This window comes from Theropithecus gelada, chromosome 16 (genome assembly GCF_003255815.1).
Source record: "Theropithecus gelada isolate Dixy chromosome 16, Tgel_1.0, whole genome shotgun sequence".
NCBI classification, from domain to species: domain Eukaryota; kingdom Metazoa; phylum Chordata; class Mammalia; order Primates; family Cercopithecidae; genus Theropithecus; species Theropithecus gelada.
The window spans coordinates 54,375,981-54,388,415 of NC_037684.1; the positions used below are offsets into that span (position 1 = coordinate 54,375,981).

The window sequence follows — 12,435 nt, forward strand, 5'->3', positions numbered from 1 at the left end:
CCTTCCTTCCTTACTTCCTTCCCTCCCCCCCTCCCTTCCTCCCCTCCTTCCCTTCCTCCCCTCCTCCCCTCCCCATCCCCGCACTGGCCCCTTGTGTGGTGAAGCTTCTGCCTGGCCTAGATTTCCAGGATCTGCCCTGCACAGTCGTGGTCTCTATGAGGAGTTAGTGTTCTGGAAAAGGAGGTGAAGAGAGGCAGCTGTCATTCCTAGACAGAGTGGCAGCCGCATGTCACGCACTAACTCAGGCTCCGCCATGGCCGGATGCTTATATGGGGGCTCTGAGGCAGGAGGTGTCGGCTCCCTCCGTCCCCCGGGGGCTGGCCATCCCTGCTTACAGCTCTGGGAACATCTCTCTTCTCTGTCCCCAGGATTTGGAGGGGCCCCGCTGGAGCACCATGCAGCCGTACTTTCTGTCTCTCCCCCAACTTCCCCTGGGTTTCTGTTGAAATCTGTGTGCCACTCCCAGCCATTTACGGGGCTCCTTTGAGTAAGTGGAAGCCTTAAAAATAAAACACCAACTCCCTACCCAGCCAGGGAGGCTGCCAGACCCTGCTAATGAGGCCAGTACCCCTCGCTGTACTCTCCCCCGGGGGACCGAGCACGAGCGTGAGAAAGTACTGTAGCCTAAAAACCCAGAAACCGCCTGTAGGGTGGGCAGCCGTACCGGCTCCAGGGGCCTTGGTTTGGAAGGTGACGTTCTCAGGGTGAGGAGACCCAAGGGGCCCTGCGACCTAGTTTATGCTGCTGTCCTGGGGTGACCGCTTCAAGCAGCACCTTCACTTCCCCCGAGTCCCGTTTGGACGGCAACCTGCGTGGAGGCCGTGGCTCTGGGCAGACCCCCTGGCCTGCCTTTTCTCAGTGCCTCAGTTTCTTTTGCCAGGCGTCGGATCTCCTGCTGAGCGCTCTCTGGCCCTGAGCTCTCTGCCCACCATGCCCTCTGGGCCAGCCACTGCTAGAAAAGCCCCCAGGGAGGGTACAGAATCCTCATGATGGGGTGTGTTGGGGGTTGCTCCATGGAACCTCACATTCCTGAGGCCGCCCCACTTAAGGGGTTCTGGACACCGAATAGCTCCTCTGTGCACTCTTGTGCATGAGGTCGAGGTCCAAGGCAGGCATCCCCATCACAGGCCACTCAGAGCCTGGAGGCGCACCCCAGCATCCCTGGCAGCTCCCTGGGGGAGGAGTGGGTAGGACCCTGCAGGCGGCCTCGGAACAGGCCTGGGTGTTGCTCTGAGTGATGTTGCAGGGGCATGGGTGGGTACTCATCTCCAGGCCCCTCATTGTGCACAAGCCCACCTGTTTCTCGGAGCGAGCCCTGCCCACCCAGTCCCTTTGATCCTGAAGGTCGGGAAAGGAGTCCAGCAGCCAGGCTGGAGCACAGCGGGCTCAGGTGTCCTCCTCCATAGCTGCAGCATGTGGCATCCTGGCGACGACCACCATGCCCTCCCCAGGCCCCAGGGTACCCCCGAATCAGGCTGTCCCACTCCACCCCTTCCTGGAGAAGGAGCTTCAGAGGTCACTGGAGGTTCCTGGGAGCAAGAGCAGGAAGCCCTGGTGGGTGCGTGTTGCGTAACCAGAGGAAGAGAACTTCGTGCTCCAGCTGCGGAGGTGGAAGAGGAGGAGGAGGAGGAGAAGGAGGTGGAGGAGAAAGAGGAGAAAAAGGAGAAAGTGGAGGGGGAGGCGGCGGCAGTGGCAGTGGGGGTGGCAGCAGAGGCCTCAGCGTGGAGCAGAGCTGGCTGGAAAGTCTGCTTAAGGCTGCCTTGCAGGGCCTCTCGCCTGTGATCAAACTTCTCGCTTCCCAAACGCCATCCCAGGTCCCATTTAGATGACCCTGTGGCCAGGCCCTGCAGCGCCTCTGGGGGGTTAGGGCCTGTTGAGGGTAGCAGTAGCAAGCCCACTGTTTGGAGGGGCAGGTGGGGTTTAGTGTGGGAAAGCAAGGTGGGCTGCAAGGGCAGGGGAGCGCTGGGCTCCATGTTGGGGGATGTGGCTGGGTAGGTTCTAGCCTTGGGGACAGCACGGTCTGCTCATACTGGCCAGCAGGCAGAGCCAGTGCCCGGTGGTAGCGCTGGGACCGACCCACACTCCTCCAGGCTGATTCTCACCCCTGTAGTGGAGGCTTGCGGGGGTAGGCAGCGAGGGAACAGGCTGCTCCACTCCCCTCCCCGCCACCCACCTGGGCCGGCGCTGCCCACCCACGCTGAGTCAGAGCTGTGGGCAGGGTGGCCGTGAGGCTGAGTCAGGCGGGGGAGGCTGCCCCCTTGCGGAGGCCGAATCTTCTTAGGAGCCGATTCTGAACTGGCCACTCTTTGACGGGTGATCCGGTGGACAGGGGGGTCTGTGTCTTGCTGTGGAGGGTTTGCCTCAGGCCGGTAGGGGCTCAGCCCAGGGCAGGTAGGCACAGGAGGAGAGGTGAGACAGAGGAGAGCTGGAAAGACCTTTCTGGCAGAGGAGAAGCTGGTTCCCTGCTGAAGCAGCTAGGATCCTGCGGCCACCCGGGAGGGATCTGGGTGTCTCCCTAGGGACAGGGTCTGTGCCTGGAGTGCTGCTCCCTCACCCTCACCGGCCACCCACAGCCTCATCAGCGTTTTGGGACAGAAAGTTTCCAGCCTACAAAACTGGAGAGAGCCGTTGACATCCAGGGCCGCAGTCGAGCCCTCCCACTGTCGGGCTGGGGTTCTGGAATCGGGAACCTGGGTGCCAGGTGTCAGCTGTGCCACAGGATGTCAGGCACATGATCCGCCAGCCGGGGTCGTGGAGGGGCCGGTGGGGGTTGGGGAGGCATGTTCCTCCCAGAGGGACAGAGGCAGAGTGCCTTGGGGTTTGGGACTGTCACTTCCACCCACAGTCCTGTTGGCCGGGTGAGTCACACCACAAGCCCTGTACCCACGGGCAGCCTGGGAGGCGCCTCTGCCCGGGATGGGAGCACCGTCCGGGGCCTGGGAGGGAGCAGCCGCCCTCAGGTTCTTCCCCACTCTCTCCCTTAGACTCCCTCTTTCCAGTTTCCCTCTGAGGCTCACAGCGGAGAGGCCTGGGCTCAGTTGCAGCTTCTTGGTCTGGCTTTGCTTACACTACTTCTTTTAAAGAGTTTTTTAAATGGTGATAAAATACATGTGACTAATCCAGTTGACCACGGTAACCATTAAGTGCACAGTTCAGCGGCATTAGTGCATTCACGTGGTTGTGCGATCATCACCACCATCCATCTCCAGAACTTCCCATCTTCCCAAAGTGAAGCTCTGGTACCCTCCGTCCTGGTGTGTTCAGGATTGGTAGCTGAATCTGGAGGCTCTATCAGGTTGAGACTCAGTTTTCCTTTTGGGGAAATCATTTTGGCTGTAGCAGTTTCTGTTGTTTTGGCTGGAACCCTTTCTGGGAGGACTGTGTGTCCACCACGAAGTAGAGAGTGGTCAAGACGTGACAGCCGCCTGGTCAGAGCCAGGGCCACAGCCGCCAGGGCTCCAGAGGGGCTGACCGCCGGGTTGGGATGGGGTCTGCCTGCTGGCTGCTCGGGTTCTAGGGTCTGGCTTGACTACCTGTCTTTCCTGTGCCTAAGAGCACCTGCCAGGGATGAGGGGGTTTCCAGAGCTTCCATGTTTGTGCAGGACACATTCTCCCTGTGCCCCCGTCCTACAGGGACACCCGGGTGGGCACTCGAGCAGCTCCAAGGTGGAAGGGTAGCAGTCAGGGCTACTCTTCATTCCTAGTTCTGTGCTGGCCCCTTACCTGGGCACACCCTCTTCCGACAAGTGTGACCTGTGTATCTGACCTTGCTGTCCCCACGGACGCTGGTCTTGCTTTCTGGGCTCCCGGTCTCCGCTCAGTGACCTTTTGTCTGATCCACCGCATGAACTAACTTCTCACGTTCTCCCTCGGTGTGCGCTCATCTGGAAAACAGTCAGGGGTGGGAGAGGAGGTGAGGTGCGCCCGGAGTCCCCTCTGCAGCAGAGGGCTTTCCTGGGGTCCTTGGCCAGTGTCCTGGGCTCCAGCTCTCCTGCTTTTCCTGCTGGGGCTGAGATGGAGGGTCCCTGGAGGCAGAGGGGCAGGTGAGGGTGCTCCAGGCAACGGGAGGACTAAGAAGCTGTCCTGGGGCCCATGGAGCTGGGGCACGTCCACACCCAGGCTTCTGTGCCTTGGCCACAGGGAGGTGCATGCGACCCCACCCCACAGCGGGAGCCCCGAGGAGTTGAGGCCAGCCCCCTGCCAGAGCCTCCTGCTGGAGGCAGGACCCTCCACTCGCCAAGAGTGGTCCCCGGGCAGTGAAGCCTCCCGGGGATGTGGTCATCGGGCATCTCCTGAGTGGTCCCGGGGCAGCTGAAGCCTCCTGGGGGCGCAGTTGTCTCCTGAGTGGCCGCAGATGCCGTTTTGTTTCCAGAAGCTTCTGCTCTGCACGAATTAGACATGTCCTTTGAGTCCGTGGGGCTGCTCCACACCGGGCCTGACAGGTGCCCTCCTGCTGCTGGCTGAGCCTTTCTCGCTTTCCCTCCACAGTACATCGATGCCATCAGCAACAAGCAGGGCGAGCTAGAGAATTACGTGTCCGACGGCTACAAGACCGCACTGACGGAGGAGCGCAGACGCTTCTGCTTCCTGGTGGAGAAGCAGTGCGCTGTGGCCAAGAACTCCGCGGCGTACCACTCCAAGGTGAGGCGGCTCGGGGCTGCGCTGTGCTGGCGCTGGGCCTCGCGGGCAGAAATGAGCTAGGACCCTGCCCCAGCCCCATAAGCACCCCAGGGCAGTGTCCGGGCTTGAACTCGTGTTTATTTCGGGTTTTCTTGGGGATGAAGTCCTAGGAGAATGACCAGGTCGCGGGGTGCAGGCATGTTGAAGACGCGCATTAGAATTGCCACTTGCAACCAGGGAGAGTCTGATGGGCTTTCAAGACCTTTTAGAACATTCATTTAAAAGAACGTTCTTGGTTCTTCTGCCACAACCTTGTCCTGGGGAGGCACAGGCTGACAACAGGCAGGGGACGGTCATGCTCCGTGCTGGGTGCACCTGGTGGGTGGCCTCTGTGTCTTCATTTGTTCCTCCTGTGGCTCCTCAATCCACAGTCCTGGGGTACAGCCTCTGGGTTCATGGCTTTGCTCACCCGAGGTGCTGAGGACTCCCAGCCCCAAGCCTGGGTCCCCAGCCACCCAAGACCACTGTGCCACTGGACCCCTAAGCCACCCAAGACAATCGTGACACTGGCCCCAGATCCAGCATCTGCCACAGCTTGGCTGTCCTACGTGGACCTGCCACCCCTCACCCAACCTGAACCTGGCCTATTTCTTTGCCTCCTGGGCAGCCAGGGGCCCTGCCTGGCTCTCAGGTGGCCCCCCAGCCCCTCCAGTGCTGCTCCAGAGGGGCCTCCCTGGGACTCACACCTGGTCACAGGGTCCTCCCCAGGCTCCCAGGCTCTCTGTGACCTGCGCCTCCACCACCTCTGCCTGCGCTCCTGAGCCCCTGGGATCCTAGGTCGGGCCTTGGGTGGTGGCCACATGCTGCTCCCTCATGACCTCTGAGAGACCCCTCTGCCCATCATCTGTTGAGGGTCCCTCCTTGGGCCCGTAGACTCTGTTCCCCACCCCCTGCACAGTCCTGCGGCCATGTGTTTCCTGCTAGGCATCTCCAGCCTGGTCGTTCCTTGTCGGGGAATCCTGCCCTGGGGTCCGCCATGTCCCAGGACCAAACCCGGCCCTGCTGAACCGGGAGCAAGCTCCTCAGGGAGGGGCTGCAGCAGCCCCCTCCAGGGATGTCCTGAGCCCCCATGCGAGCAAGGGGAACCCCTCCTAGGAGGCTGACTTAGCCCCCAGAGCAAGCAAGGCCCAGAGGCCAGGCTCCCCACTGGGAACAGGCAGGGCCAGCAGGCCGCTGTTCACCCACAGTCCATGAGTAGGAGTTAGGGTGGGATTAGATCTGTCCCCTGGAACATTCTGGAACATCTCAAGAGTTTAGCAGATGGAGTTCAGGAGCCAAGCCCACCAAGGGAGGGCCTGGTCATGTCTTTCTAAAATAAGGGGTCCCAGGGATCCACGGGCTATACCTTGACACTTGTTCCCCCCACCCACCACACACACGTATGTACATGTACGTACACACACACACACACACACGTGATATGGAACCAGTGCTCCAGTGCTCACAGCCTGGGGACAGACAGGAGACAAGTGCTCCTCCCTCCCTGGAGAGACCCCTCCTGCCGGCCTGCACCTGCTGGGCGCTGTGGGCAGGTGCAGTAAGGACAGCAGTAGCACCTGTGACCCCTGGCTGCTGGGGGACTCACTGGTGACAGGCTGTGCTGCCCCAGCTGCCAGGCAGGGAGCGCTGTGGAGCGCAGGCCTCCTGCCTGCTAGACCCAGGACTGTGGCGAGCGTCTGCGCCCTCTGGCGGGGGCCAGGCCCTGTGACAGGGCCAGGGAGCCAGAGCTGTCAGTGGCCGGGGTGCTGCTTGCAGGGATGGAGGGCTGGGAAGCCAGGCCGCAGGTGCTGTTGTCTCCCAGGAGGGGTTGCGGGATGTGCCTGTGCAGTGGCAACAGCTGAGCTCCTGGGCTCATGGGCCCCCGGGCATGTGTGGAAGAGGCTTGTGTCCCACAGACCCACATGGACAAGCCTCTGGGCTGGGGGCCAGGGTGTGAGGGCAGCCTCCTCCCAGGGCAGTTCGTAGGAGCTCTGTGGTGGTTGGGTTTGGGTCTGCCTCGGGGCTCTCAGGGTGGAGGGGGTGACGCTGGCTTGTGGCCGCTGCGTCAGGGCCATGCTGCTGTGAGGTCGGTGGTCGGTGTCCCCTGGCCGTCAGCCCTGATGCTGGTCCCTGTTGGCCTCTCCGCGCTCCCGACAAGACTCACTCCTCTACCACTGATCTAAGCTAGGGTTCGGCGGACGTTCTGAATGACCACAGAGTTCATGCTTTTGGCTCTGTGGACCATGGAGTCTCAGCTCTGTTACTGCAGCGTGAGGGCAGCCGTGAATGAATTCACAAATAGCAGCGCAGCTGTGTTCCAGTAAAACTTTGTTTACAAAACAGGAGGCCAGCCCTCGGGCTGTGGTTTGCTGACCCCTGGTCTAAGCCAGCAGTGGAGGGGTGAGGGTGGCGTGGGTAGGACTTGCTCAGAAGGGCTGTCATCCAGCACCCTCTGTGGGTCCCCCACGTGGGTGCCCAGCCATGTGTAACAGAATAGGGATGAGTGGGGGGATCAGTGAAAGCTGGAGAGACCCCAGAGGTGCCAGAGACAGAACAGTCCTGGCCCAGGGCTTTAGGGTCTGAGGGTCCCAGGAATCTAGGCCCTGCAGCCTGCTTAGGCCAGGAGGGGCAGGGGCTACTTGATTAGCTCCCAGGACCCAGGCCTGGTTGGCCCCTAGTCCCACAACCTTTCGCCACGCCTGTGGCTTCCTGCTCCTTTGTCCCCACTGTGCTCAGCGGGTGTGTGTCCAGCAGGCTGCAGAGTAGTACATCCAAGGGAGAGCGGGCTCTTGGGCCCACGGGCAGTGGATGTGGAGCAGTGAACCTCAGTGTGTCTGACAGGGCCGCCTTCCTGCCCTCGGCAGCCAGGCTGACCCCCACTGGGCAGCACCGCCCCCTCCCCCTGGCCACCTGGGATGCCTTCCTAGCACTTTGGGGTTTGCCCACCGGGGTGTGACCTTGTGCGCCCCGTCCGTTTCTCCTTCCCCCAGGCGCTGATGGGCCCCACGGGGGTTGGGCCTGGGTTTGCTCTCATTCCTGGAGGTCCCCTGACTGCATGACTTGTGGTCACATCCCAGGCCCTTTTCCAGCAGCCGCTTCTGTGGGTTGGGGTCAGAGGCTAACGGGTGGCCTGTCTCGCTGAGAGGCACCACCTGGTGAAGAGCAGCCTCCAGCCCCAGAGGGTGCTCAGGGAGGGCTCTCAGGGCTGTGCCCGGCTGCAGGAGCCTGAGCCAGCCCTTACTCCTCCCTTCTTGCTTCCTCCACTTCAGGGCAAGGAGCTGCTGGCGCAGAAGCTGCCGCTGTGGCAACAGGCCTGCGCTGACCCCAGCAAGATCCCAGAGCGCGCCGTGCAGCTGATGCAGCAGGCAGCCAGCAACGGCGCCACCCTCCCCAGCGCCCTGTCAGCCTCCAAGTCCAATCTGGTCATTTCGGACCCCATTCCGGGGGCCAAGCCCCTGCCGGTGCCCCCTGAGCTGGCACCGTTCGTGGGGGTGAGTGTGGCCTCTGGAAAGCTTCACGGGTGTGGGTGGGTAGGGCAGCTGTTGTCGGGGTTGGGGGCGGCCAGGGGGCAGAGCCCAAGGCCCCCTGCTGAGGGGCTGGAGGTGGAGGGTTCTCTTTCCCCCGGTCTTGCCCGCGGTGGACTCCAGCAACAGCCTGCTCTACCCCCTTCCCTACAGCGGATGTCTGCCCAGGACACCACGCCCATCATGAACGGCGTCGCAGGCCCAGATGGCGAGGACTACAGCCCGTGGGCTGACCGCAAGGCTGCCCAGCCCAAATCCCTGTCTCCTCCACAGCCTCAGAGCAAGCTCAGCGACTCCTACTCCAACACGCTCCCCGTGCGCAAGAGCGTGACCCCGAAAAACAGCTACGCCGCCAGTAAGGGTCCCTGGGTGTGCCTCCCCAGACATGTCACACCCCCGAGTAGGGGACTGGGAGACCCTGAGGCTCACCAGTGTGTGGCCGTGTGTGCCTACATACGGGTGGTACACATAGATGTGCCTGCCCAGCACCCAGCTTCCTCCTGTCAGGCCTCTGGTGCTTAGTCAGGGCGTGAGTGGGGTACTGGGTTGGGTCAGGCTCGTGCAGGCAGCAGCCACTTAGGAGCAGGCAGCTGCTGCTTGGGAGAGCTTAGCCAGCCCGGGAGAGGCTCACTCGCCCACCTAGGGCACAGCACCTCAGCCAGGCTCCCTGGGCTTTGCTGCCCCGCGAGCCGGCGGCCGTCCCCTTACCTGTCCTTTGTCCCAACAGCTGAGAACAAGACTCTGCCTCGCTCGAGCTCCATGGCAGCCGGCCTGGAGCGCAACGGCCGCATGCGGGTGAAGGCCATCTTCTCCCACGCTGCCGGGGACAACAGCACCCTCCTGAGCTTCAAGGAGGGTGACCTTATTACCCTGCTGGTGCCTGAGGCCCGCGATGGCTGGCACTACGGAGAGAGTGAGAAGACCAAGATGTGAGTGTCTCTTGGGGGCAGGTTCCAGGCAGCCGCTGCCTTCAGCAAGTGTGTGGGGCGGCGACACTCAGATGCGCTGGGACCTTGTGTTTAGACTCACTGCAGGTCACAGGTCCTCACCCTAGAAAACCTGGGCAGTGAGAGCAAGCGTGACCCAGGGTCTTCACCACCAACAGGCGTCTCCTCCCCTGGCAGGGGCCTTTCCCCCAACCACTTCCCTGCAGGGGTCTCTCCCCACGGCAGGGGTCTCTCCCCACGGCAGGGGTCTCTCACCGCAGTCTAGTGACCTCCTTGCTCCATCGCCTCGATGTGCCACTCAGTTTGGCGTAGGGTGTGGCGTCCCACACGTGTACGCTCTCAGCACGTCTGGCCGAAGCCCTGTGGTGGGTGTCAGTTTCCCACAGTTCGCAGGTGCAGAGCAGGGCTTGGCCATCCTGAGACCGCAGGCTTTCTGCAGCTTTCAGTTCTTCCACATGCCAGATGTGGAAGTTTGGAGTTCTAGAAGTCACCTATGGAGTCAGATGGGCTATACCTCCCCAGTTTACTGAATGCTGTTGCAGAGAGGCTGGGCCAGGGTGCCACCCTCACTGGACCTGGGGGCTGCCTTCCCAGGGCTGTGTTTGTGTGGGTGTGTCTCTTGGCAAGATGGGAAAAGGCCCTGACATTTGTGCCTTCCTAAGCCTGGCCTTGCAGCCACCACCCTGGGGAGGGGGCCGAGGGCAGGGGGTTTCCCAGGAGGCTGTTCCATCTTTTTTCCAGTGGCCACTCCCGTCTTGGTGCCGTCCGTGACTTAGTGTGGCACTGGGGCTGTGAGGCAGGAGCAACTGCTCTGCCTGGGCTCTGGGGCCTTGCAGTTGGGTCTGGTGGGGCCGGCAGCTCCCGCCAGGTTGGGGACAGCCTGGGCCACCTTGCTCTTGAGGCTGAGCACACAGTGGGAGCAGGCTCTTCCTCCAGAGACAGCGGCGCAGCCGTGCTAGGGAGTTAGAGGGACTTGTGCTTGGATGGTGGTCGATGGGGGATGGGGAGCCACTGCCCCCACCCGGGGCCTCCAGGCTGAGTGTGGCTCTTAGCTGGGGCCTCTCTTCCAGGCGGGGCTGGTTTCCCTTCTCCTACACCCGGGTCCTGGACAGCGACGGCAGTGACAGGCTGCATATGAGGTGAGCGCTGGGCCCAATGGGAGTGCTAGATCCCCAGCTCTGGAGAGGGGCTGCGATGGCACCAGCAGGTCCCTGGGCTTGGAAAGCTGGGATGGGCTTCTGGCTCCTTGTCTGCTACTGCAGGGCCATCCCCAGTGGCCCTGAGAGCTGGGCGCTTGAGGCCCTCAGGGTGGAAGCATGGTGGTACCCTGTGCGGTGGGGCCCGAGAGCCCTGGGGACACCAGTGCAGGCAGCAGGTGCTGTGGGGGCAGCACCTGGGGGGCCAGGTGTGCAAGGACCTGGCTGTCCCAGGTCCTCCAGGTTCTCCCAGCCTTCAGAGAATCGCAGTAGCTGAAAGCTGGCGGGGTGCATGGCTGCTGGGAGGGTTGGGGTTGCTGTGGCAGCCCAGCCCCTCTGGAGTCCTCCTGACTCACTTTCATGGCCAGGAGGAGGGAGGGAGGCCAGACTGTCCTGGCCCATGGTCACCAGGGCTGCAGCCTTGGCCTGAGAGCAGTTTCCCGCATGTGGCGTGGGGTAGGTGAGGGTGGGCCGTCCAGGGAGCCCACAGGGTTGTGGGGTGTTGGGGGTGTCCGGCCTGCTGGGCCATCTCTGAGTCCCTGTCCCTGCAGCCTGCAGCAAGGGAAGAGCAGCAGCACCGGCAACCTCCTGGACAAGGATGACCTGGCCATCCCGCCCCCTGACTACGGCGCCGCCTCCCGGGCCTTCCCCGCCCAGACGACCAGCGGCTTCAAGCAGAGGCCCTACAGTGTGGCTGTGCCCGCCTTCTCCCAGGTCAGCGGGCGGGCCTGGGCTAGGAGGGCCCGCAGGTGGAACAGTGGGCTCAGCCTGCCGTCCCACATTGGAGCCTCCGCTGAGGGGCCAGGCGGCTGCGGGTCTGGGTCTCCTTGGACAGGCCTGGGGTGAAGGCTCCGTGATGTAGGAATGTGTGCACACCCCTGCTTCGGCCACAGGCTGCTCACCTCGCCCCAGCAGGCTCCCTGTGTTGGCACGCTGGGGTGGGGTGGGGTGGGGTGGGGTGGGGTGGGGTGGGGTGGGCCCGTCCCTCATGGTGCCCTCAGCCAGCCATGGGCAGCTCACTGCTCTGCCCAAGGGGGCAGCGTCTGGGCTGGGAAGTGGCTGGCCTAGAGGTGGGCCTGGACCCGGCCACCTTCTGGGAGAGCCAGGGGGTTAGGGATCCCTTCCATGAGAACCACGGGGCTCCCTCAGTCATACCCATATGATGGGAGTGCTTGCTGCTCAGCCCTGGCAAGTGGCTGGACTCTTCCAGTCAGCGTGACTCTGGATGTGGGCCCTCTGGTGCCAGGAGGCCAGAGCTGGAGGATCAGGGCCTGGGTCCTAGGCCCTGGTGTGTGTCCTCGGAAGCCCAGGATCATGGCGGTCCTGGTGTCTAGGCTGGGACAGGATGTGAGTGTGTGTGGTAGCTTGCTAGGTCCCAACCCGTGCCGTCCAGGGAGGCTCCTGGAGTTGGAGGGTTGGAGACCCCTGTCGGCCTGGGGCTTCTCAGTTGGGGGTCGTTTGTGGGATGCTGGCTGGGCTAGCAGCTGTTCCCAGGGCCAGTCTCCAGGGTTGGGCCTCAGGCAGTGGGTAGAGAGAAGAGAACCCACCTTTTTCTGAGATAACGGGCAGCCTGGGTGACTGGTCAGCTATCGACCCACAAGTGAGGGGCCCCCAGGTTGACAGCCTGAGCTGAGGCCGCAGGATGCGACCTGGAGAAGAGGTTCGGGCTCTGGGCCGTGGGTGTTCCACAGGTCGGCCTCTGGGGTGGATTCAGTGCTGGGAGAGCCAAGGGAGGGGTCTGCACCTGCCCTAGGCCCCAGGCCAGGCCATGCTGGCAGATAAAGGGCGCAGCCAGCCCCAGCACCACACCTGGGCTCTCCTCCCAGGCAGTGTCACCCTCCCATGGGCCAGGATGGTACATGTGACAAGTTTCCAGGAAACTGTAGCTGGGGTCTGGGCCCAGGTCCCATGGGTGGGCGGAGGGGTCCCAGGGGCCCGCCCAGGCATGGGTGAGGTGCTGCAGGTGCCCTGCGGGGGCCTCGGCTCCCTGGGGGCGGGCGGAGGGTCCCAGGAGGCTGGTCTTGCATGTGTTTGGGAGTGTGCAACAAGCCTACAAATTCAGGTGGCCGCTGGCTGGAGGAGGCATCCCCATTGATTTGGGCAGTCATC

At 62.9% G+C, this 12,435-nt stretch overlaps 1 protein-coding gene across 4 annotated transcripts in view; it reads left to right on the forward strand.

Annotated features, from left to right (window-relative positions):
- BAIAP2 (BAI1 associated protein 2) overlaps positions 1-12,435 on the forward strand; it is an 82,888-nt gene that overhangs the window by 62,365 nt on the left and 8,088 nt on the right. For all 4 annotated transcript variants that reach the window (XM_025361483.1, XM_025361481.1, XM_025361482.1 and 1 more), the window contains 6 exons: positions 4,489-4,641; positions 7,929-8,150; positions 8,337-8,538; positions 8,911-9,112; positions 10,201-10,269; positions 10,878-11,040. In XM_025361483.1, the coding sequence (XP_025217268.1) occupies positions 4,489-4,641; positions 7,929-8,150; positions 8,337-8,538; positions 8,911-9,112; positions 10,201-10,269; positions 10,878-11,040 (1,011 nt within the window). The remainder of the gene's footprint in view (positions 1-4,488; positions 4,642-7,928; positions 8,151-8,336; positions 8,539-8,910; positions 9,113-10,200; positions 10,270-10,877; positions 11,041-12,435) is intronic.